The sequence below is a fragment of the Dermacentor andersoni genome, chromosome 9, assembly GCF_023375885.2.
Source record: "Dermacentor andersoni chromosome 9, qqDerAnde1_hic_scaffold, whole genome shotgun sequence".
NCBI classification, from domain to species: Eukaryota; Metazoa; Arthropoda; class Arachnida; order Ixodida; family Ixodidae; genus Dermacentor; species Dermacentor andersoni.
In genome coordinates this window covers 23,701,344-23,727,905 of record NC_092822.1, presented here as the reverse complement: position 1 = coordinate 23,727,905, position 26,562 = coordinate 23,701,344, and the positions used below count along the sequence as shown (strand labels likewise).

At 46.4% G+C, this 26,562-nt stretch overlaps 1 protein-coding gene across 1 annotated transcript in view; it reads right to left on the bottom strand.

The window, feature by feature from the left end:
- Positions 1–364: 364 nt before the first annotated feature.
- Abcd1 (ATP binding cassette subfamily D) overlaps positions 365–26,562 on the bottom strand; it is a 104,048-nt gene continuing 77,850 nt past the window's right edge. The window contains exons 3-10 of the mRNA XM_050175080.3: positions 13,248–13,366; positions 11,582–11,753; positions 10,186–10,280; positions 9,535–9,680; positions 7,483–7,628; positions 5,062–5,146; positions 3,950–4,075; positions 365–2,769 (exon numbers count right to left, since the gene is read on the bottom strand). Coding sequence (XP_050031037.1) covers positions 2,517–2,769; positions 3,950–4,075; positions 5,062–5,146; positions 7,483–7,628; positions 9,535–9,680; positions 10,186–10,280; positions 11,582–11,753; positions 13,248–13,366 — 1,142 coding nt within the window. The 3' untranslated portion in view covers positions 365–2,516. The remainder of the gene's footprint in view (positions 2,770–3,949; positions 4,076–5,061; positions 5,147–7,482; positions 7,629–9,534; positions 9,681–10,185; positions 10,281–11,581; positions 11,754–13,247; positions 13,367–26,562) is intronic.

Below are 26,562 nucleotides of genomic sequence, written 5' to 3'. Positions count from 1 at the left end.
CTTAAACCCTGGTATGCTACCTGAAGGCAGCAAACCTGCCAGAGTTCATCAGACTCTCGCTAGGCAATTAACAAGAAGAGGCACCGAAGGGCACGATTTTTGTTAGCCACAGATCTTCACAGCAACTCTGTTCTTATTCTCAAGGTTACCAACGATTACAGAAATCTCATGTACATGCTTTACCGGAAGGCGAGCTTTTGGAAATTCAAATGCACTGCGAATGCATCAGACACGCTGCTGTAAGTTCAACACCTGCTCCGTTTACTTGGGAAGCAGCGTAGACTTTTCGACATGGCCGAAATGTATCCCTGGCAGAATGCACTTAAGCATTTATTAACAAACTCATAATAAGGTCCAAGTGCCATTCATCTGTTAACCGTTTATTCACCACCAAATTTTTGATGGACTTTCCTGAGTAAACAAGCTGCATTTGGGCTGAATATGTTGCTTCCAAGGAAGGATATTTTGGGTTGTACCACTTTGAATGGCAGTTTTCAGGTTTCAGTCTTATTAAATATTTTGGCATATTGGAAAGGGAAAAAAAAAAGGACAGTGCTGAGAACGCTGAGAGGTGTAATATGCCCTAGAGCTATCAGCCCATCAATTCCTTGCAAAAATGCCTTTTCAGGGCATCACAAACCAAAGGGAGCTTCTGCTAATGTGAAGCTAATACTGCTGAAATGAAGGACAAAACATAGGAGGCAGCTGCCCTAGGTTGGACAGACAACTTCAGCCTTTGCTAGATGCACAGAAAAAGCTACAAACACAAATTTCACAATAGCGAGACACGAGAAAACAAATTTGTGAGTGCAAAAGAAGCTTCAGGGCCATAAATACAGCAAACACGGGAATATATTAGCAAATTAAGTACTATGTCATCAGTAAAAATGATGAACCAAACACTCCACACAGCACTATTACGGCAACTCGCTATCGTCGTGCCGGCCATGTCGGTGAGGCGGGTGTTTTCCGCCCAAAACATCATCAGGGAAATAACCAAGTCACCAGGTGGCAAAAAGTCAGCACAGTTAGCAGGAACTATTTTAGCAGCAGGACTGAAATTCATTAACAAAAAGTGAATGGGCCTGTAAGCTGCACTTCGATTTTTGCCACAGCAGCAAAGCGTGATGTCTAAAGCTCCCTTTTTTCACGGAAGTCGCTGGACATGCAATCATGACTACGGAGAACAGAGGTTACAAGCATGTCACCCTTGTACGTGCTCAACGTCACGACTCAACACACTTCTCCTGCACAGTTTGCTTTGGTTCGACGATGGTTCAGCACATCTAGGGAAGTTTGTTGTGCCAGCGAAACTGCAACCCCACTGATACAGCACAGCACCAACCTCTTTTAGTTTGAAAACACCGCACACATGTGCACAAAAAGGACACTACACGATGTACACAGGCACACAGTCCCGCAACGACTGGTGTCAGTGTAAGCAGACACCACAGTTGTCCACATGAACGTCAATAGACAAACTAAGCCGTGGGCACCAAAGCTTGCCATAACACAGTCATTTATGCTAAGGTTTGTAAAAGCTATCCTATTTGCATGGCAAACCAGACAGAGTTAAGTTCAACCAATGTAGACGTGTGTCCTGTCATCCGCTGATAAATACGATGCTCTAAGTTATCCAAGCTCAGTCAGGCCAGACAGCAACATTGCTAAACCTGAACTTCTCTGGGTTAGTCCTCGAATCGTCTGACCGGAAAGCCGACAACATGCCAGCAACGTGCACACTGCTTAGTGGGCCACTCTACCAAAGACGGGCGCAGGCCGCTTGTCTCCTTGACCAAACGTACAATCCTGGACGCAACCTGAAGCCTTCAATGGTAGCTACTCTCTTCACATAACCGCGCAAACGGCATTGACACATCAATTCCAAGAGTGTACAACGACAAAAAGCAATGTGTTCATTTTCGACATGCTGACACTTTACAAGAGTGTGCACGTCCGTATGCCCAGGCTGTAGATGCCTTCTCAGAGGTGCACATACACACATACGCACACACACACATACACGCACTGACACACGAGGTTTCGGTAGGCTTTCGTCAAACTGTCCACTTAAAACAGGCATGTTTAGGGCTCTAAGTGAGTTCTCACAACTGTCTGTATTGTCTGAGGCAGCTGGCTATTGCAGTTGACTTGTTCCACTTCACTTAGCCGCCACAGCATACGAGTCTCGTAAGGAACTGGCTCGTTCTTTTTTTTACTGGCAACCTTGATATTATAGGTTGGCGTTTTCGGTACGAAATCTAATCTCAGTACGAAAAGCTTCTATCAGAGCTTAGAACACAGAGTCCAAGGCATTCGGATGCGGTGGGAAGTCTCATTAGTAAAACATGTTTCAGCTGTGCCAAGCTGAATCGACGACTACCTTGGAAGTCAGTGTTTCCATTTCAACAGTCTTTTTTTTCGTTCACTGGTGATCTCTTCTTAGCACTCATCACCGATAAGCTTGGAGGTTTTCCCAGGGGACAAGCACTCGTGTCGTGAAAATCGTCACTGTGCTAGTCCGAGAGGTTCTCGGTGGCAAATTCTGACGGCGGCCGCTTCGCTACCGACGTGTTTTCGAGGATGATCGACTCCTCGCCGAGCACGGAACACAGCTCGCGGAGACGGCTCTCCATCTGCGGTACGCCCGCCAGCTGTGCCTCCAGGTTCTCCTTCTCCTCGCGCAGTGAGAGGCGCGTCGATGTGTCCAGCAGCTCGAGCCGCCAGCCGCCCTCGCCATCAAACTGGAGAAGGTGCGTGTGGAACTTCCTGCATGGCAGCACGGCGCCAAGAAACCATGAATAACAGCCTGATTCCAATTAATCAATGAATGCTTTAATTATGATTAATTTTGTTTTATCATGATTAATCGGTTGAGGTCACGCGAGAAAAATCAGGCAAGCGTCAGTACTGATGTCCATCCCTGCATTACTTGTTCATCAGTAAGGAAGGGAACTGCAGACCGAGTTTTCCCGCTTGCATGTCTCTTAGGAGACAGGCACCACAAACCTATCAAAAATGGGTGCGCACTCAATTCCGAGGTGGGTTAGAATCAGGCAAATACTACACTGATAAATGAATCAGCAGTGTGTTCTGGCATTTTTTTCTGCCTCTTGCTTAATTCGAACAGCCAGATAGTTATATCAAATTCACCAGTCTCGTCAAGGTCGAATTAATGAAAGTCTATTGCATAACAAAGGTATTTTCTACTTCGATTCAGATTTTGAGGCTTTGCTTTTGTTGTGCACAAATGTACATGCAGCACATGAAGGGGCTACTCGAAGGCCATTTGGCCATGCACGAAGGCCATGCACATTACCTCCCTTGAACATTCCCTGGAACAAAGGCTACAGTGAAAGAGCACTTATGGCTGTGATGTAATAAATTGACCAACCTGGCAACTACACGCAGTAGCACATGGACGACATATTTTACAAATCTCTCGCACAGAATCTGCCATAAGATGGGCCTACCTATGTTTATTCAATTTCTTTTCTTTATTATGCCATGCAGAAACTTGCGCAAAGCAATAAAGTGAAAAAAGTTTGTGCAGAAACAATCGACAATGATTGCCAAAGCAAGTGAATAGCCAAACGCCTTTAGAAAGCTATTCGGTTAATTAAAGGAACGATTCACTCTACGGCGCATCTTTATTGTAAGTGAAGATATTTTAAGTAGTGTTTACTGTTTCATCACGCAATTCTGTAGAGAACGGAACCGTTAACCAGTACATCTGTGGCGGTAGTATACGTGGGCAGCAGACATGCCTCGATAAGCTACAATAGTTGGCATTTGGCAACGAATGCACCCTGCAAGTCGGTTTCACGAGTATATTCATTAGCCCCTTTTTTTTGCCAGTGGTGAAAGTCCAACCTCCTCCAATCACCGACCAAGAAAACGGGCAAAAGAGCCAAAGAAAGCTATTTACTTTCAAAAATGAGGAACTCACCATAATGATGGCCTGTGTGTGATGGTAAGCAGGGAAATGCCGTAGTCCTTGGCAGCCTGGTATATCTGGCTCTCGACGTCTATCGACACTGCACTGGTGCATTCATCGAGCAGCGCAAACTGGGGCCTGCAAAATGACATCAGCATGACATAGCATACATCATGCTAAAGGCCAACATTTATTAAAGTAACTTAGCATTGACATGTGAGTAGCGCGCAGCTGCAAGGACATCCGTACGGGTTCCTTTGAAAGAAAGCTTCAGGAGTGAAGAACCTGCTACGCATTAGTCTTCTTAAAGCACAATAAGGAACATTGAACAGAGAAAGGATACAGACAGACGAGCACCATCTGTTGAAGAAATATTTGTCTGGGCCAAGCAATCAAAAGTGACACGGTTGCCTTTCCATGGCAGTTCCTCTACCGACTCTTCTAACACACCTACCAACTTTTATAATGTCATCGTAAAATATCCAATTTTTAGAGCTTGTTCGGGATTGTCCTGTTGACGCCATTAATTTTACTAGTACTTTTCATATGCATCCCAGTTTATGGCAAAGACACAGTTGCCAACCAATTTTTTTTCAGACCTGCTCATTAGGCGGAGCTACCCACAGCAGCCGCTACCCTCTCTGAACCAATGTGAACAACTGAAACTTCGGTGACCGCTATGTCAATATCTCGGAAATTAAATTCGAACACTTTCATTTGCCTGTGGCCCGAACCCTTACAGCTGCGACTACAAAGCGGAGTGCCTGTTTGCAGTGTTCCTAAAAACAAAGTTTGCGAATCTTTATATAAACAGTCATAACAATAAGTAATGTACAATTTCTTGTATATTTTTACCATATTTATGTATTCTTGGCCTTCAGCTAGTACTTTTCATTTTATATTAAGGTTGGCAGGTCTGTAAGAAAGAGACTAGTAAAGGGTAGAACTAGAGCACATAAGATCGACACTGAAGCATGGGAGCAGATCAATGAAATGACTGCAGTGTAATAACATCAAAGTCGAGGAACTTTCATAAAATGGAGAGTTGGTAACCACGAGACAGCCTACATCTACAGCCGAGATTACTCAAGAGGGCTTATCATCACTGCAAAATGCTAACCTACCTGTGGTAGAACAGGCGAGCCATGCCCATCCGCTGCTTCTCGCCTCCCGAGAGGATGTCTTTCCAGTCCCCAATTGCATCCCAGCCTGCAAACAGCAAGAAGGGAAAGGCAATGAATTGCGAAGCTCGTAAATATATTTTCACGTGCAAGACTATATGGAAACCAAATTGAATCCCTAAAGCGCTGCGTTACTACAACCTTGTCTAAGGAAGAAGAGCGTGCTAGTGGCTTGGTGACATTAATGTAGCCCTGCTGTGGTAAATGCTGGTAGTTCCACAATGTAACTTCGCATCAAAGTCTTCGGTTTTCCTGAATCGTAAAGAAGTCAATTTCCTTATGCGCTGACTTCAAAGGAAAATAAGTTTTGCTCTGCTGCTATTCTGTTTCCTTCTTTTTCTGCTGTGTCCCGTGCAGACAAAGGGTCCTGCGACATGGCAAGGCTTGATAGCGACGGGTAATCTCCGCATAATTATTTTCTTTGTCTTCCTCTATTTAGTCCGCAGACCTGGAAATAACCATTTCACTTGCGAATATAGCACTCTGTGTGTGTGTATTCCTATCCTTTTGTGTTGTGCAAATCTTCACGATTTCCATCAGCAAGTATGCCATACCAACTCGCCAAATGTTCAATGTTAGCAACTTCCTAATGACTCTACAGAAAATGCCAACCAAGTTGTTGTTAATAACGGCACTTTGGCAGCCATACAGCAATGAAACATTTAGATTTATCTGCACACGCTGAACTTATTCACAGCTGTTGGCTAAACCTTAGTGTTCTTTACCAAAAGAGTGCAACAGTGGTTGCAACAAAACCAAAAGTTTCCATTTACTAAAATACAACATTTGGCACTTAAGAGGAAGCTTTAGCACGGACCCAACTCTGATCTACCTCTTTTAGTTAATGTAAAAGCAGAAATGCCTTCCTGAGATAACCACTGGGCTGATGTTAATAAAATTTGGTGCATTTCAGAGAGAAAGTTAAGTTCTAGTAATCGCTGGAAGCAAAATTTTGATTTACAGCTTGAGCTTTTTTACAAAGATGGCCAAAAATGGGAAGTCTGAAAAAAATATAAGCACGAAATTTACAAATCTAACTCCGCACTTAGAATCGATATCGCAGTTCCGTAAACTGCATCCATTAGAACATTGAAAGCGGACAACATTGACATATTAATTTACATCTCACATGAATTCGTTACAGTGCCTACAAGGGCTTTGCAAAAATCCTACTCGCACATTAGTTGTGTATTTAGGATCCATGCATAATACATCAATTTTGTCTGCTTTAGATGTACTATTAGATTCAATTCACAGAACTGTGATATCATTTTTCATTACTGAGTTAGAGTCGTAAACTTGATAGTTCTGTTTTCTGAAAATCTGCAATATCTAACCGTATTTATTAAACGACTGCTGGCCTAAACAAAAATTTTACTTCCATCTTAACTTTTTCTTTTAAATGCAACAAAGCTAATCAAATTTATTGCAGGGGTTGCTGAGAAAAACGATTTCTCCTTTTCCATGTATTTATATAGGATCCCCCATCTTGAACACAATGCCAGCTGCTTTCTCAGTCCTGCAATTAGTGGGTTATAAATGGTAAAGTAAAATGGTAAAAATACTTTAGTGAGCAGTAAGGGGTTATATTACTGCAAATACAATATTAACATGCCGCAGCTATCATCGCAGTCCTGACTGCTACAGTCCCACTCAATTTCACAACCTCCCCCAGGGTTCATATCACATTGATTCATTTAATTTTTTCTTCTTCTTGCCTTTCATCATTGGCTCAAACGCAGGCGTTATAATGCTGGGATTGGCGGCTGGGCATGACGGGTGTTAAGAAAATGAAAAAATTAAAGCAGCCACGACACGAGATCTATGAGCTTGAATTATGCATTGCATGTTAAACCGTACACATCCCACAGCAATGTGGCAAAATTTGAATGCATTTGGTGCAGCGGAAAATTTGTATCTAAATTTTACGGTTACAAAGTTACAGTTTAAGCATACAGAAGTCTGGCTGCACAGTTCATTGACCTCACTTATCAAATGTAACGAAGTTCATTCTGCACGGCCAATGGTTTCATACGCGTGGTTGCATTTTTGCATGCGCCTCCATCTTGGTGGCAACGGAGATCGCTTTTTGCAAGCGTTCTCTGGTTTGTGCCATTTTTTATCGCATGAGAAAAAGAACTGCGAGCACAGCTCAATCAATGGTGACACCCTTTCCGTGGCACCGAGTGCGAGAGACTGTGGAGTGAGGAGAGACCGGCACGGTTTTGGAATGTTTTGGAGTGTAACCACTCTGGTCCCTCTACTCTCAGCTACGATGATAAAGTGAGAACAGCTGGATGACCACGTCATGATTAGCTTAAGTACTGTATTGTAACAACTATAACGTCTGTGAGGCAATCGCACCTTCTTCTCTGACAATGATGTGCTGTAGGTGCACAATCTTGAGGATGCCCTCGAGGTCGCCATCATTGAAACCACGATTCCTCATGTCCTCCAGGGTGTCGGGGTAGATCACCTGGTCCCGCAGGGTACCCAGAGCCATGTACGGCCTGCGGCAAGTCGCAGAAGCATGGCGAGCAGTAATGAAGTCATCCGCTTAGCACAGATCCAGAGACTAGCACAGGCTCAGAGATAACGATCCCCGAAATTGGTAAATAAGATACAGTGAATCACTTTTTTTTTTCACCCCAGATTACGAGGTTGAGCCCCTCAAAGCCACACACCACAGGGACGCCATAGCGGTGGCCTTCGGAATGATTTCGACCTGGGATTCTTTAATGCGCACCTCAACCTAAGTACATAAATATTTTTGCATTCCACCTCCATTGAGAACTGAACCTGTAAACATCATAACACTGAACTACCATAGTGAATCTTGATGCTATAAGGCCTAACCTATCATGCATATGTGTACACACACACTACACTTAGTTTGATGCCTAGAGAGAGAGAGAGAGAGAGAAAATGATAAGTGAATGCCTAAAATTGTGATTTAAGCACAGGAAAGTTAATGCATAGCCTAAAGCGGGGTTTTCGATATTCTAGATCAGGCTCTCGGTTGTGGGTAGCTCAGCAGAGCTATTACTAATTAATTACTGGACTATGATTAGGTTTTAATTCAAATAATATTTCACAATTTTCTTTTACAAACTGATCCGTGGCCAAAAATAAAAGTTATGAAGTTGTTCAAACTTTCATTGATGTGGAACTGTGGGCTCAATGTAACACAGTTCAGTCAATATACACAATATAGTCACAAGGGAGCAAAAGAAATGCGGGCACAATGCAATGGTGACACACTTTCTGTGGAGCTGAGGAGTGGAGTGGAGCGGAGGACCCGTGGAGTGAGGAGAGCTCAGCACAGTTTTGGAACGTTTCGGAGCTGAAGAGGACAACGATGACACAGTCAACAGTCTACCCACCCTGCCGTCTTGTCTACCACTGAACTTGTTGTAGATATAGTCTGTAAATGTACATTCCTCCTTGCTGCCATATTTTGTAGAAATGTCATTGCTTGCATACTGCAACACGAAAATAATGATACTGATAAGCCTTCATGGCAGCATGATGCAATCCTAATATTTTAGCCACAGATGCTTTCTACAAAGGCAGAAGGAGATCCGCCTAACAGCTGGCACAACAAAGTGGGCAGGCCAAACTGGTTAAATAAAATAACTAATGCACTGCGTGTCTGAGTCGACAATATATACGGTCAAACCTTTGTGTGATGAACTATCGGTTATCAGAAAGTAAACCTAGGATTTAGTTGGCCTTGTATTATTTCAGAGAGTATCCTATACAGCTATAACAAAACTACAAATGTGGTATCCTACGCAGTATCAGTCATAGTGAAGCAAATTTTTGTGCGCATGTGGCCTAAATTACGTATTCTGGAAGCAAGAGCAACTTGGGATGCCACATTCCAAATGGACATGCACGTCTGGGCCAGCGGCTTGGCCTAGCTGACCCGCAGCCAGCAAGCCAACGTGCCAATCCTGTGTGTTCACATGAAACCACTTGGTTACATATTAACAGTGGTGCACAGTACACGTTTGTAATTAATTGCAGTTCATGTGCCAAAACAAGCTGCTGATAGGCCACCAAATTGACAGGAGACCCTTTGCAGGCCTGTTGGAGGCATCAGTCTTGCATTTCTTTCGAATAGGCTCAATCACGAATAGGTTCAATCACGAATGTGTTTTTTTTTTTTTCAGCAATATGAAAGTCTATGCCTATAAAAAATATTGAATATCATGAGGTTATTTCGGTGCGAGATGCAACTTCGTTAAAACATCGTTCAACTATAAATGCATTCTGTGTTGCAATTTCTTCAAGCTTTATGCACACTATAACCACTCATTTTTTGGGGCACTGTCCAAATAATCTGCTGCTCCGAGTGCTAATTAAAAGACACTTCCCAAATGGACAAGCAACAATCTGTGACAGCAGGCACACCTCTGGGGAATGTAGAACATCTGCTTGTTCGGCGGCCTCTGCAGCTGCCCGTTGTAGAGCGGCCAGAGACCGCTGAGGATGCGGAAGAGTGAGCTCTTGCCGCAGCCATTGGGACCCGTAATGAGGAGATGCATCTCTTGCGTCATCTGCAGACAAGCGTGAACAAATCACTCCAAACCAGCTACCATTAGCATGACATGCTGAATTTAGCGTTCCCTGAATATATTGTAAATAGAAACAAGCAGGGGCCACAATCGTGTACAAGCCACTTACTTCATTCAACGTGCTTACTTGATTTTTTGAAATGACGACTGATAATGACATGTGTGCGTCACTCTTCAAGATCCCAGAAGTACTAGAAGTGTGAAATAGTACTGAAAGTGCATAACAGTACCTACTGTTGTATTACTAGGAGGAATCAAACTTGGTCGTCCCCCAGGAAACAACTGGTACCATTTCTAACCAGCAAAGTGCAATCAGATCCTCGAATTCAAACCAGTTAGACCCACAGTTCTTGTGGCAGGATGACGGTGTAATACAAAAACTGTTTAATTACAAGGTGACAAAATGGGAATAGGCTTGTGAAAACAAGACTGCGGACAAGACTTCGTGCAAGCATGCACAGAGCAGTAGAATAGCAGCTAGGCTTACCGTGAAAGTGAGACTTGGAACGACGACGTCACAGTTGGGTGTGACTATGGGCACGTTCTCGAGGACGATGATACCATTCCTCTCGATCACAGTGCCTGCACATTTTAAGCAAACACGTACTATGCATAATGTAGTAGGTGAACAGTATTTAAGGCCGTTGCTTTATGGCTTAACATGGCTTAAAGTTAGCAACGATGGCTGAGTAAATTAAGAGCAAGAGGTATTATAATCACAGTAACAGAATCTTCCAATGTTGTAACTAATGCAGAATGATCAGCACTGAATATATTGTTCACATATTTGTTTCTGTGGCACACTTTAATAATTTGTATGCATAAGCAACAACGCACTTAATAATGAATCCAAGAGACAGTGTGCACCGTTTTCTACAGTGACAACAGACATAACTTTTTACATCAGCATTAAAGTGTGCATACAGCAAAAACTGCGAAGTAACTAAGAAATGATAATTAAGCAGTAACAACAGTTAACAGCATTTGCTAGCATGCACATTTGGGAACAAATTTCTGCAAACCGCAGATACCACTATGTTTTTCTTTGTTTACATTTGCAGCCTAGGTCAGGTCTCAACCTGGTTGCAGCCAGGTTGAAATCAAAGGGGTACAATGTAGGCATGCCTGTTTGAGCAATGTGATTCATTGAGACAATTTCATGCTGCACAAATGTGCTAGAACAAGTCAAAATGTTTTGCTGATGCTATGGTTTCTAATACTTTTGCTCCTGACTTTAGATGTTATGCTAGTATGCACACATTAGTGGACACTGTTTAAACCTATCTCCGTAAATTAACATGAACTTTGGCAAGTTACATCAGTGGTGTTATCATTATCGCGTAAGTAGTACACAAACAAATATAACTGCACGCATTGACAAGACTACCACTAGCACTGTTTACATTACATTGACAAAATGAGCGAAAATACAGATGGATGCAAAAAAAACTGCTTAGGGAAGTTGATACAAACAGGCGTAAGCCACAGTAAACATGCACTTCATATATAGTCGGCATCAAAAGTTTACAGACCATGCAATTAGAGGAGCTAGGTATTTTTGCAGCTTGGGCATGTGACTTGGTATTTGGATTTCCATCCTGTACTAAGTAGTACATAAGCAAACAACAATGCTGTTCATGACAGCACTGTTGTCCAGCAGGAGGTCCATGACAGTTTTACATGCAACACACTGGTGAGGTGCCCTTTCCTAGACATCAGAACGCTAAGACCTTATAAAAATGCACTTTCATGCACAGCTGACATTTTACAGGAAGCCTGACGAATGCAACGAAAAGCCTATGTGAAGTCATTTAAGTGTCAAGACTTTTGTGAGAAAAGGCAAGCTACTTGATATGGAAAACATCATCGAGTGTGGCACTGACCCTTGATCTCAGGCATGCCATCTTTGAAGGTGAGGGCCTTAAGGCCAAAGGTCTTTTTGGAGCAGCCATCGCTGTTAATGGCCAGAGTACGCTTGTAGCGGCACTCGCTGACGTCCTCAAAGACAGAGAGCATCTTGGAAACTCGTCCTGTGTAGCCTGCCAACTCAGTGATCTGTAGAGAAACCATATGAGGAACAGCATGGTCAAATCCTCAGAATAAGAGAAAGAATACAGACATTTACGGAATTACATCTTAGCCACTGACAGCAAAGGGTACAGCAGTAACAGTATATCAATGAAACACACTAAAATGTTTACAACAGTAGCCATTGTAATGTCCAACAGTAGCCATGCAGAAGACAAAAAGACAAGAAAACAAAAAATGGATGCCTTGAGCGCTGATGGACAGTGCTCGTGGTGTTCATTTTTCATTTTCTTGTGTCCTTGCCTTCCCTGCACTGCTGCCTTAGTATATCAAAACAACTAGCCCATCAACTTGCAGTAAAATGTCACAAAATCCAATACACTTCCATCTCACTATGCATTACAGTCAATCATTGACATTAGTGAACATGGATATGATGAATTATCATTATTAAAAGGGTAGGTGCACTTGCAATTCAGTGGGTGGTACTCAACTTTAAGGTTGTCACCGAACATGATCCCACACAAATCCTGTCTTGCTGTGATGCTTCACAGCACTGCACTTCACACTGCCGTGAAGCCACTCCGCACTTTAGCAGAGAGCAAAGGGTTGAGACTCAACATGCAATACAACATCGTTTATAGCGCTCCACTTTGTGTGCCAACAGTGATGCCAAAACGTTTTTACAAAGATTCAGATGCTGTTGAAAGCAGTTGTTTGCTCAGGCATTACCTGCAAACTTTTCTTGTTTTTTTTGCAAAATTCTTCAAGTGCTCTTATCCACAGTACTCATTTGACCCACGCAACATGGCCAATGACATGCTGGAAGCTGAAATAAAGCGATGGTGCACTAACTATGGCCACCATCCTTGCCGCCCTCTCTGCCTCACCTCAACCTCCCTCTTCGCTTGCGACTGTATGCTTCAATGAGGTCAGCGTGAGGTCAGGCACCTTGAGTAAGGCTAACAAAACATGCAGGAAAGCCTGCTCATACTATTTCGCATGTCCAGAAGCAACTTATGCACTTGAAAACATGGTAATTAATGCACTTAAAATATCAGCACGTTGACATTGTCGATTTATGATAGGAAAAGGAGGGCATGCAAAACAAGGTCATGGGAGCAATGAAAAGGATATCTTAGAACAACCCAAAACTTGCTTGATTTATCATTCTACGTGTATGGATGTCCAGTACATAGAGGAGGCTGTAGTCCAGTATTAAATTCTTTTTTCTAGTTTCGATTCTTTTCAATACCTTTAATAACGTTGGTAGCGAGGGACACTACCAACACCACTTGAACTAGATACTACTCCATACACACAGGCGGGCACTACCCTCTTTATAATGTAGTTGGCCCCCTACTGTCCAAAATATAGTGCCACTTGTCTAGAAAAATGATTGTTTCACCACAGACCATGCTAGCTCCCTACCTCTCCACGTCACATGATCTTGCCAGTGGTACTTGACCCCGTGCATTGATAGGCCGCATCGCCAGTAACCAACATTTCAGGTTTTCTCACCTCCTTGTACGAAGACATAAGCCTTTCAGTGGCATCTCCTCCGGCAATCAAAATATTCTTGGCCGTCGTGATGAACTGAGTCCTCGTGCTCACACCGTCATCATTCTGGAATGCCTCCTCTGCAAAAGATAAGAAAACCACAGCGAAGCTCATTTACAGTGCCATGGCTAATTTGGAAGGCAGACTATGTCAGATTTAACTGCAAAAGAGAGAGAGAGTAACATATTCAAATTGTTGCTCGAGGTTTGTTTGCAGAAGTCGGTAAGGAGAAGGGAGATTGGGCTAAACATCTCTGCACCAAATTGTTCAATAAATGTTTTCTTTTTACTACGGATGTTCACGTAAGCGACGACACAAAGGAGGCATTGTTGAAGGTTTTTATGTTCCTAGTTGAAGCCTCAATAATGCAAAATACACAAAAATACACGAAAATAAGCATGCACTAGCATGACATGGCATTATTTTCAAATCGTGTCTGCACCCACTCGAGAGAAAAGGGTCTGACGTAAGCGGAGAAAATGGACACCAAACTCTTCTCAAGGTATGGACCCCTTTCCCATTGCAGAAGTGTGCTTTACGAACACAGCTCAACTTCATACTACTATTTACCGTCCCAGTGATATCTGTGGACAACTGAAGTTTCCAGGGGAAAAAAATGCAGATATCTCACGCACTGTGGGGAATCGCTGTAAGCGAAGCTTCGGTAAACCGGGAAAACGAAACTACACATCTTGATCGATAAGAGACGCGCAGTATAGACTTCGGCAAACGAGCGCGCCCTGCAATCGCCAGCCTAGGTCAAACAAACGCAACGCGCAGCGCCATCGCCGACCGCACTCCACAAAGCTCTTCCGCGAGAGCACGTGCTTTCGTCTCGCGGAAACTGACTCGCACGTGCTCTCTCATAGGAACAGGCTACGAGAAGTGACGCACACGCCAATCGTCTCAAAGTGGCGTGGTCACGAGAAAAAAAAAAAAGCCGCGTGCGATTGTGACCTAATGGCTAGAGCATGGCTGTCGCTTCGGGAGACCGAAGTTATGGATCCCACCATCAGACACGTATTGCTTTTACTTTCAGTGCGCGAGCGACTCGGTATCGTACGACAGCGGCTGCAGGCAGCCACGGTAGGCAAACCCTGGGAGGGTTCGCCGAAGAACGCTTCGCTTTGAAATGTATGCGCCGAAAGATTGCACGGCGAGACGAAATGGCGCCGCAAGACAAGCACTTGACTGCCAAGGAAAGTGAGCGCCCCAGCTGGTGTTGCATTCTCTCCTATGTGCGCTGCAGCCGTTAGCAAACTTTCCCTGTTTGATCAGCTCCTATCTGCGAGTGCATAAAGCTCCCTCTGTTGCTCAAGTCGTTGTGCCGTCACAGCAGTTCGTACGAGTTGCCGTGACGGGTGAGCACGTGGCGTTGCGTCAGCCTTCTGTCGCAACGTGCCCGTCGTGAAAACGTTGGAAGGAAAAGTCGGGCCACCGTTACAGCACTGAGTAGGGGAGGGGGGGGGGCGAAGTAGTGTGCGCACGTTTACTTCTGCGCTACCTTTCGGGCCATGCAAAAAAGTGGCGCCAAATATTCCAACCTCAACACCTGCTGTGCGCTTCTCCACACACGAACACACCTCGTACGACTTAACCAAGATGGCGGACTTCGACCTGGAATCGCGATTAAAGCGACAACGTGCGGGCGCCGGTGACATTATTCGTGCCGCCCTCCGTTTCCCGCACCGTCCAAAAAAACGCTTGCGAAACGCGTGCCTCGATCAGCTTTTATCGGCGCTTCCACAGCGGCAACGTGGCCACCTTGGTTAGGGCAAGTTAGTGGCGTTTGAGAGAGCCTGCTTACGAAATCTTGCGCCGGCGGCGTGCAGCGTATCGCCTACTGCGATCTCCGGGGCAACGACCAACAACAGGCTGCCTTCGCACGCGACCACGTTCGTAGTGCGCCCTACATTGTCGCTTGACTCGAAGCCAGGACTAAAATGGCCCATATCGTCGCTACTGCAGCGCAGTAACGCGTTTTCAAGGAGCCAAACGGGCGGCGGAGGCCGTGAACAACGCACGGTTCAGACAGACGCCGGGGGGAGCGGTTCAGAAGCCAGGGGAGAGGCAACGGTTCGACCGCATTGATCACACACGTGATTATTGGGGCAGCGATTCGCGCGTCCAATCTCGTTTACGTGTGCAGCTATATAACAGTCGCGCGAATATGAAAGCGAAAGCGAGGAAGGTTACTTTGTCTAACGAGCGCGAAAGCGATAACGCCCGATGGCAATCTGCATGCGCACAAATTAGTAGCATTTGCGCTTAAAGAGAACGTGCGTTGGCAGCAACGCGGACACCGCACCTGGAACAAAAGCGGGAGGAGCCTCCTGTAGCTCCTTACTTGTGGTGGCCGACGATGATAGTTCGAATGGCTTAGAAGACCCAAGGGTGTTGTGCTGTCCCACAGAGTGTACGAAGGTGTTAAATGTATATATTTAAGAATACACTAAACAAAAAAAATTGCACCCTTTGAAGCTTATCAAGTCCACAAACAACAATCGTCACCTATCTTGCGTGCCTTTCTTTAACACGGCGCGCCCAGTACTTCGAGGTCCCGAACGGCATGCGCGTTATCAGCGTGACATAGCATTCTTGGCAGGAAAGTATCGAACTCCGAGTTTTCAAGAAAGGAAACGTATAGGCAAGACAGATGGAGACTGGCGTTGTGGGGAAAAGATACACCCCGAAGAGTGTAAACTGTTTTTTTTATAGTTTACACATATGACGAAAAATTGCGTAGGTTTCAAATACTACGTCTCTCATCGCATGCGCAGTTTGAGCTCCTTGTCGTGCACAGAAAAAAAATAAAGCCCCTTTCTTAAAGAAAGGGGGTTGAACGCGAAGCTTTCCCCCAATGCAAACTGAATCAAAGTCCAAAGCCAAAGACAATGAACCCAAGAAATGCTGAGCGACCCGGTGCTATCTATATGTGATTTGACTACTTGTTTAGGATTGTATTTTTTGAACGTTGAAGTTGAGTGAAGACACATTTCGTGAAGTTGCATAGCCTTTGCTTCACAGCCTTGAATATATATATATATATATATATATATATATAGAGAGAGAGAGAGAGAGAGAGAGAGAGAGAGAGAGCGTCTGGGTAGCCTGGTGTTTCTCCTTTGGTTGAGAGCATGACGTGGTTCCCCTTGTTTATATGGGTACAACTGCGAATGTAAACTGCAGTGTTCTACGCAGATGGGTAAGTTGGCTTTCCTGCAGTGCGTTTTCGGCGCTCACGGACGAATCAGTGAGACGTAGAAAGCTTCGCTCCAACATATTTATTTACAGCCTTAAGGGAAAGGATGTTAGCCCAGTTATTCGAGAAACCAGTATTCTCAAAGGTGAAAAAGCTTTTACCGTATACGAACTGTCCCTAAGGGGTCAGAAAGAAATTACCCAGCCCCCGTGTGCAGCAGGTACCAACAGATCGCACGAATGACGATGTAAAGGGTGTCAATCAAGTCAAGTCAAGTCAGTTTTATTTACATCATTATGATGTGGGTAGGCTCAGGCAAAAAAGCGAACGATGTTCGCTTGAGGGAGCCCGAGCCCCCCTACATGGCGTACAGCAAGGTCAAAAGTTTTTAAAAAAGAACAACATCCACACACACTACCATAACAGAATATAATACAAGAAATTAAAAAAAAAAAAGGTGAAGGACTATGGAGAGGCCAGCCGTGTGTGAGAAAGCCGACGGCTTAGTTCAACGATTTCCAGGGTATTCGACGGGCCTCGCACTCAGAATTGTTGCACCCTTTAGAGTGTAATTCCGCTAAGCGGTGTGATGTGTACCCGTTAAGGGTAACTTGACAGTCTTAGCGCACATGTTTACACCCGTTAAAGGCAGTACAACACACTCTTTGAAAAGTTTACACCATTTCGCTCGTATCTTGTTCCTCAACGATAATCGTCATCTGTCTTGCCCGCATTTCCTTTCTTTAAACACTGCGAGCCCGGTACTTCCAAATCGCGAACGGCTTGCGCGTTATCAGCGTAACACGGCATTCTCGACAGGAAGGTAGCGAGTGCCAAGTTTTCAAGAAAGTAAACGCAAACAAGGCAGATGACGATTATCGTTGAGAGACAAGATAAGCCCCAAAGGGCGTGAATTTTTAAAGAGTGTAATCATAGCGTCTATTTTGCACCTTTTAGAGCGTAACATGTTAAGTGGCGTATCTTTACACTCTTTTGACTGCAAGAATAACAGAATGATGGTCATTATACTTGTACGAATCACTTTTCTTTGTGTACCCATATGCTTCTTTCTTTGCTTTTTTTTTGGGGGGGGGGGGGGAGGCAGGAGTAGGAGGAACGCCGCAGTCAAAGTACGGCGCAAGTTTGCGTGTCGTCGTCCTTGAGCAATACAACGCCCCACAAGAACGGTAATAACCACTCCACCCGTGCTGTCGGGCGAGCAACTTGGAAGCGAACGCCTGCCAACGTTGGGATATCAGCTCAGGGCTCGGTTTAAAAATATGGAGCGGGAAACTGATCTCGTGCTTTAGTTTATTAAGCGGTTGTGTGCGGGCCAGCTGCTTCTTGCTCACGGACGCGAAGCTGCGTTGCGCAGTTAGACACACGAAGGAAAACATTATCATATCTTGTATGTATGTGTGTGATCGTGTTTCCGTGGTGCCCGTGTCCTTTTTGAACTATGGAACGCAGCTACAGAGTTACGATTTGTTTTTTATGCGGCCCGAGAAAAGAATGTCACTTTTAATCGTGTAACACAATATATATGAGATAGTTTTAGCCAGTGTTGGCAACATTTTGTTTGACAAGGTCGCCTGGTTCTGGCCCGAAACTCTCAATATTTAGCGAATCGCTATTCGCTAAAGTGATGATAAAAATAATATTAACGACAATGATGACGACGACGCTCAGAAATTGTTTTGTATTTTACTTGTTTTTAGACGCTTATTTCCTTACTACTATATATCTTCGAATTGCCTCCTGCACTGGCGAGTCAACAGCGGGAAAGTGAAACGGGGAAAGAAAACAAAAACATCGTCGAAATCAAACAGCGCTAAAGGAGCAAAGGACAATAGACTCGGACAATACACGGGCACCGGCTCACAACTAAAGGTTTTACTTACGCTGACACGAGATACACATGCGTACGTACAAAGGCACGTGGTGCGTTCGAGTTAAGGAAGGCGCATCGGTAAATCGTGTCGCTCGTGAACTGTGCTCCCACGTTGCGCGCAACGAACCTAACTGCCGTCGTCTTTACCAGCACTTTTCCGTACCGGGTATGTTTCAAACGCACACGCGTATGACTGCGCACAGCATATATATGGTGAACGCGTATGACTGCGCACACGCGTATGACTGCGCACAGCATATATATGGTGAACGCGTATGACTGCGCACACGCGTATGACTGCGCACAGCATATATATGGTGAACGCGTATGACTGCGCACACGCGTACGACTGCGCACAGCATATATATGGTGAACGCGTATGACTGCGCACACGCGTATGACTGCGCACACGCGTATGACTGCGCACACGCGTATGACTGCGCACACGCGTATGACTGCGCACAGCATATATATGGTGAACGCGTATGACTGCGCACGCGCGTATGACTGCGCACAGCATATATATGGTGAACGCGTATGACTGCGCACACGCGTACGACTGCGCACAGCATATATATGGTGAACGCGTATGACTGCGCACACGCGTACGACTGCGCACAGCATATATATGGTGAACGCGTATGACTGCGCACACGCGTATGACTGCGCACAGCATATATATGGTGAACGCGTATGACTGCGCACACGCGTACGACTGCGCACAGCATATATATGGTGAACGCGTATGACTGCGCACACGCGTATGACTGCGCACAGCATATATATGGTGAACGCGTATGACTGCGCACACGCGTATGACTGCGCACAGCATATATATGGTGAACGCGTATGACTGCGCACACGCGTATGACTGCGCACAGCATATATATGGTGAACGCGTATGACTGCGCACACGCGTATGACTGCGCACAGCATATATATGGTGAACGCGTATGACTGCGCACACGCGTATGACTGCGCACAGCATATATATGGTGAACGCGTATGGCTGTCAGACATGCCGACATGTGCACATGCCGACATAAATGTGCTTTCTGCTCGGGACAACATTATAGATAGTAAACCTGCGACATTTAAAGTTTACTCAAAATGGCAAAGCCTTTAGCGCAATTCGAAAAGACAGAGATGTGACAGACACACAGGACAGCGCTGTCCTGTGTCTCTGCCACATCTCTGTCTTATTGAATTGCGCTAAAGGCTTTACCATTATGAGTAAACCATACCAACTAGCCCAAGAATCAGCCTTGTTGACATTTAAAGACGAGCATAATGAAGTGCCCGAAAAGCCAGTGTGCTGTTCAGTTTGGTCGTATGAGCTGGGGAATATCGAGCGCTATTTAATGACCCGTGCGGGCCAAGCAGTGGTAGGCACATTTAGCATTAGTCGAGCGTTTTATTTCTGTATGTGATGCGATGGAAGCAGGTAATAAAAACAAAAAACAAGAAAAGAAACGACTGCGGTCTAACGGTTAGAGCATCAAGCTGCCGCGCTGGGAGAGCGAGGTTCGACTCCACCATCGCACACGTAATTATTTTTTAAAGCGAAACTTTCTTTTGTATCTTCCTTTGACTTTCACACTGCTGCTGCTGCTGCTGCTGCTATCTGGCACACCGCGTCGGCGGCAGGGGGGGTTCAGAGCGTGTGTGCACATGACAGGAGCGCGGCAGAGAGGAAAAGCGACGCGAGAAACGCGTTTGGACCTTTGCATCACGTCGAATGTCACAATGCCCTCTGCAGCTTCCTGGGCGTCGCCACGTTAGCCTCTTGACAGCTGTAATTATCCGTGACAGCCCCCCCCCCCCCGAAAAAGCATTGCAGCGCTTACCGTTCTATTAACGAGCAAGCCCAGAGGGAAGCTAGATAGAACGTAGAAAGGAGGGGGAGAGGAGGCAAAGAAGGGGTAGAACCGACGCTGTCGCGAAGCGAGTGAATAACAGCCTTGCCACTCTTCGCTCGTAGTTCCCATACAAGGGGGGAAGGTGACGTGAGATGGCAAGGAAACGCTACCACTATATACACGACAGCGGTTGTGGGCAAACGGGATAAGGTGGCGTGAGAAGGCAAGGAAACCCATGGCTGCGGGCAAACGGGATACATTTCAGTTGAAGGTGTACGGTACGGTACGTTTCTGCTGTTTCTTAAAAACAAACATCATGCAAATGTGTCAAGCGGACAACTTACGCAGGGAGTGCAGAAGTAGAGGCGCATTAAAGCGTACCGTAGTGTCTAGAGGACACTACGGAAGCGGTCACACGTCAGATCAAAACTTCTGTGCCCACCGCGGTAGCAGCTTTGCGACTATGGCATTGCTCAAAGTCGCGGGTTTGATTTGATCGCGGCAGCTGCAATTTCGACGAGGGCAAAAAAAAGGGGGGGGGCGTTCACTTAGATTTAGGGACACGTTAAAGGACACCACGGTGTCAAAATAAATCCGGTGTCCACCACTACAGCGTGCCTTATAAACCCGATTGTGGTTTTGGCACGAACAGCCCCGTAATTCACTAAAAGTTTACCACTGCTGCCACGATGCGATCTGCAATGAATATGCTCAACCCTCTCAGAAATTATGAAGTATGCATGCGCACAACAACGCCTCAAGCAAACACCTCCCCCTGTGTGCTCTGCAAACCTTATTTCAGCCCGTGGTGCATGCAAAGTAATGTTTTACATCAACTCACCACTCTCGTTCTCGACTAAACGTTGGAGAAATTAAACATTCGCCGTCAACATCACCGCTTATTATCGCCAATCAAAGCAAACAACACAGAAAGCTTCACTTACACTGGTTCCCACAGTGCGCGCAATCCGTATAATTTTTTTTATGAGTGCGAGCCCCTTGGCAAGACAGCAGATCTATGCACTCATCAGCAGCAAGGGTACGCCTAAAACGCTATCGCTTTAATCAATAATTGACAGTCACTCAAGTATCCTTAGGTGATTCGAATGCGAAAAAATTAGGACTTGTCTAAGTTATCTCCTTAAATGAACACTCCACCTCTACCCACTTTTAATTCACCTTGTTCTACTTTGTACCAACCTTAATTCACCTTAATCCAATTTTGGGAGTGGGCCGCGGTGCGACGCCATGGCAGTTGACGTGTGATTTCGCAGCGCGAGCAGCAGCACATCTGGCGCCGGGAACGTGACGTCATCATTTGGTCACGTGAGTTTTGGTGCCATCGGACGATGACGATTCGGATGCCCGTATTTCCGCCTCACGGGGCATATACAATTTTATCGCAATAAAATCAAACAGAAGGACGTTTAGGACGGGCGGAGACAGCGGGCTCGACACTGCGAACGTTCGCCACACAGGCGGTATTGTAACGGCGTCGTATGCAGCGGCGAAATGTAACAGAGCCCTGCCGGGGCGAGGAGGGGGAGGGTGGGGAGGTCACGCAACTGCGCTCACGTGTTCTGGTCGGCGAGGCCAAACACGTGCACACGAACACGCGCAGTCACGTGCGACTGCAAAAGTCGGCCAGTTGGAGGCAGAAGCCTCGGCCAACAGGTTTAAGAAGAAACCACACTCAATCTCGCTCCCCCCCCCCCCCTCCCCCCCGCCTCCATTCCTCTCCTGCGTGGGAAAACCGTTGTCAGAAAACTATGGACCCTTTCATTATCCGCGCTGTGTTGTAGCAGCGCGCACGTGACCGCAGGAAGCCTCCGGTCACGGAAATCTTTTTTTTTTTTTTTTTGTCCTGTAGCCGGAATTTTCTCTTGTTTGTCATTCAGGCGTAAGAAATGTAAGTTCACAAGTACACAAACCGATTTGTTTCGTGTAGAGGAAGTCTAACGTGGGAAACGGTATAGAACGGTCAATAAATCTATCTTCCAAGGTCGGGATAGGGCGTCATGGGCCCGCCTCTATAGTGTCAACAAGCTCGTGAACTATGCGCACCTTTCTCGCGCACTTCGGAGTGAAATTCATGTATCAAACGATGCTTATAACTGTGTGACAAAATTGGTGCAAGCCGGAGGGTTCTGTATGGTATATTAACTAGATATTTAAAAAAAAGAAACTAGTATTTTCGTTGTTGCTCGCCAAATGTAGTGGGCTGTTCCAGCGGACGAAACTGGAGTGGATACTATACATTGGAGAGAAAGAAAAGAAATAAAGTTGAGCCGGGTGGGGGGCTTTACTGGACACCGTCAAGTTCTGCCATGTCGTGGAATTCTGTAATAGCGGCAAGTCAATCAGTGGGGCCCAGTGGGCTGCTATGGCTTCTCTGATTGACTCAAAATAGATAACAGTTTCTGGTACTGAAATTACTTAAATATTACTAAAGAGAGCTGTCGCGCTGAGATCGTTCAGCCCCCATGGAAATGATGGCTAGTGAGACGGGCTGGAAGCCTTTGTCAAGCCTTAATGGTTCCTTGCTTTCACCCCGCAGCACCTCTGTTGTGACTTATTGTATGTTTCATCTGATGCTTAAATAAATTGGTTGATTGATAGATCGATATATTGACGTAACAGTTCTGCGGAAACCCGCAAGGTGGAGAGAAGTAATTAACAAAGGGGAAAATGAGACACCCACCCAAACATAGCCAGTTGCTACAAAGTAAACCCATACGGGTTTCTCGAAAGAATGAGCCTCGCAGCTGAAGAAAAATTCGTCCTTGTCCGGGACTCGAACCTGGGACCACCGCCTTTCCGGGGCAGCCGCTCTACCATGAAATGAAGGCGGGACCTGTGACGTATGCGGCACGTGATCCTCGAGGTACTGTATGGGAGAACGCAAGGAAGTAATTTCACATGCGCAGGCTAGACAGGGCGAGTGGAGAGAGCGTCTTGCTTGGCAGTGAAGCCCGCCTGCTGAAATGGCGGCTTCGCAGTACTGAAATATTTCTACCTCGGCTACTAATGAGCCGATTTGAAAAATTTTTGCGACGGAACGCTCCTAGAGGGCACGTAACAACTTCCAGCGTACAACAAAAAATTTCTAAGGGGCCTGGTGGGGGTGAGAGCCTGGTTTAACGCGCACCTAAATCTAAGTAAAGTAACACGAGCGTTTATGCATTTCGCGTCCATCGAAATGAGGCAAGACCTTGCGGGAAATCGAGCCCGCTGTGTACCCCGAGTTCGGCAGCAGAGCGCCCATAGCCACAGCGGCACCGTGGCTGGTGCATGTGTACCATTGCCTCACTGGTTTCAGGTTCAAACACGACTGCCCCGGCGAATTTTACGGCATATCATGACACATAGATGCTTAGCCAAGGGCTATAACACTTCAGCCAGAAACAACAAGCTCTTATGTTCAGTGGCGTAGCTAGGTCGTCTGGCACCCGGGGCGCATAGGTCTTCTGTCACACCCCCCCCCCCCCCCCCGGGTGTATCCGACGGAAAGAGGGGTGTCTTCAAACGTATCTGACACCCCCCCCCCCCCACCTGGCCTCTTGCACCTGCGCCCCCCCCCCCCCTGTTGCTATGCCACTGCTTATGTTTCAATCATCGTATAGCATTTACACTCAAAAGAGGAAGAACGCTTGAACTGCGAGCTGACTATATATACATTTGGCGCGACTCATCTTTTAAAGCTGGCGCATATGGAGGCACAACGCTGGCTTCCCCTCTGCTGGTAAGGCTGCTGTCACAGAAATGTTTCTTTTGTTTTTGTTTTCTTTGAACCTCCTCGACTCAGAATTTGTCGCTTACGCGGGAAACCGCCGGCGAATGCGGGCATGCAAAGTGCATGATCGAGCCTCGTCAACGCGGGACGCATCCCCGACGATCCTCCGCGAGCGATATACACCTCGCGAGAGGCGTGGCAAACAGAGCGAGACGGCACGCAGCTTCAACGTTTTACGCCAAGCCGACCGCGAAAGAGACGCTGGAATGCCGCCCTTAAAGTTTCATTCTAAATGCAGAGAGAGAGAGAGAGAGAGAGAGAGAGGGGGACTTCAGCGATCGCTCCGTTTCTGGACTCGCTTGCTGCGACAGCAGCACATGTGGGCAACGTGATTTGCTTGCTTGCTTGCTTGCTTGCTTGCTTGCTTGCTTGCTCCTTAAAACACGGACACTAAACCACTCTGACCTCGCAAGGGGCTCTGAAGCGAGAAATTAGCTGCATTCGCGAATTAGCCTTCCACGATACCAGTAAGGCCACTACTCTGACCATGAGACAAGGCTTTGTATAACCCAGGAAAGACGCAAAACTACGGACGACGGGTGGCCCGACGCTGTCTTGGAAGTTCCCGCACCATCCTACCATGACGTCATCCATATTTTTTTTTTTGTTCGGCGTTTGCTTAGGCCTGGTTAATCGTTGAGTTGCCAAGATGGATAACGTTGTGGTCTAAAGGAGCTGAATATTGAACTTGACTAGATTCCAGGACTTTCACCGAAGCACAACGGCCCAAATACGAGAAACTAGTTTTTTTTTTCCTTCTTTCTTTTAATACGTGACTTCACAATGACGAGTCGGCGGTAGGATTGCGGCACGAAATTCGAAATGCGGAACACTGTTCTTCAATTAATTTTCTAATAATTACCCTATTACAGCGCTAAATCAACAACAACAAAATCGAGATGTGAAAGACTGCATTATTAGACCAAACTGGTTTAAGTGTCTCTCTTTAGTGTCCCTTCGACTATAGGAACGTTAATACGCTGGTAGGCGAGCGAGCGGTTTCCGCGCTCGCCTTCGCTTCCGAAATCCACACGACCGGGCGCTCTCTCGATCCTCTGGCGATGCGGACAGAGCATCACCACAAATGAATGTTTCGTTCTTCTCGATCCTGGTATTCCAAATCTCGATCCTGGTATCCTGGATCCCAAAGGGGCACGTGTTCCTAACACCTCCCTGTTTGGGTGGCACGTGCATACACCACGTCAGTACATAACGTTGACGCTCTTTTCTAGTTTGAAAAAGATCATCAACTTCACGGAGTAAAATCCAAGACAGGAGGGATGGACCCGTCACGTGACAACCTTGGAGCCCAGCCAGGAAAAAGAACATGGAGGGGGGGGGGGGGGGGGGCGAGGGTCGGCGGGTGTTTTATTCCCTGCTGACAACCAGCCTTTTTACTGCCGAATCAACAACAACAAAGTTTTCAAAGAATGTGCCACCAGTCCTCTAAAAGAGACGAATTAAGTGTCGATCTTTCGTGTCCCAGTAAACTCGGGTGTTGTTTCGCGGCGCGGCCATCGAAGGTTGTTGGCCCGCCTTCGTCTGGAAACCTTGACGCAAGCAAAGCAGAACACGTGGTCGTCGAGCGAAGAGCCAATCGAGCGCGCGAACGACAAGTCCCGGCCGAAGCCAGCGACACACACACACACACACACACACACACACACACACACAAAAGAAACGGACACCTCACAAACGCGTGCATGCATGCAGGCAGGCCCCGCGGAGCAAGCGCACACCTGTCTATTCGTCACGACCACTCGCGTGTCAAGGCTAAATATATACACGCCCGCAATCCTATTTTAATGACGCCGCCACTCCTGAAATCGCCAGCAGCGAAGCACGTCGGTCGCTTCAGTGTAGCCAGTCTCGGCGCGCAAGGTCGCCGCGTTAATCGCACCGCCTCCTCGCTCCGGTAGAATGACGACGACCGTTTCGCGGCCGCAACCTTTCTTACCCGTCACTGTTCGCACGTACCGATGATTTGCAGAGAACATCTGCGACGAAGTCTTACCGACTTCGTTATACGGGCAATTCGATTGAACGTATACCGGTAATACACCGGTATACCGTCCTATACACCGGTATACCGTCCTATACACCGGTATACCGTCCTATACACCGGTATACCGTCCCGGCCAACTGCCAGATGTATACCGGGTGCGCTATTTCTGATCGGTGACACGAGCCCGTATACGCAGCGCGAACTGCTTTTACACACAGCGCGGAGAGCGAAAGTGTAGATCTGATCGCCGCCGTTCGGGAGAAAAATGTAGCACAGGCCGACACCGCGATGAGGCCGCGAGGGGCCAAGCCGCACGCACGCTCCCACTCGGCGCTCGATAGCCAACACATGGCCTCCGAGATCACCCCCGACGCTGCAGCGCAGTTCGCGCAGCCGGCCGCTCGACGACTCAAGTGTCGTTCACACTGTGCTATAGTGGTATATATCCAATAAAGAGTAGTCACGTGGTTCGATTCCGCGAGCTATCCGACGTACGGCTAGATCCGTACCATTTATTCGCATCCGA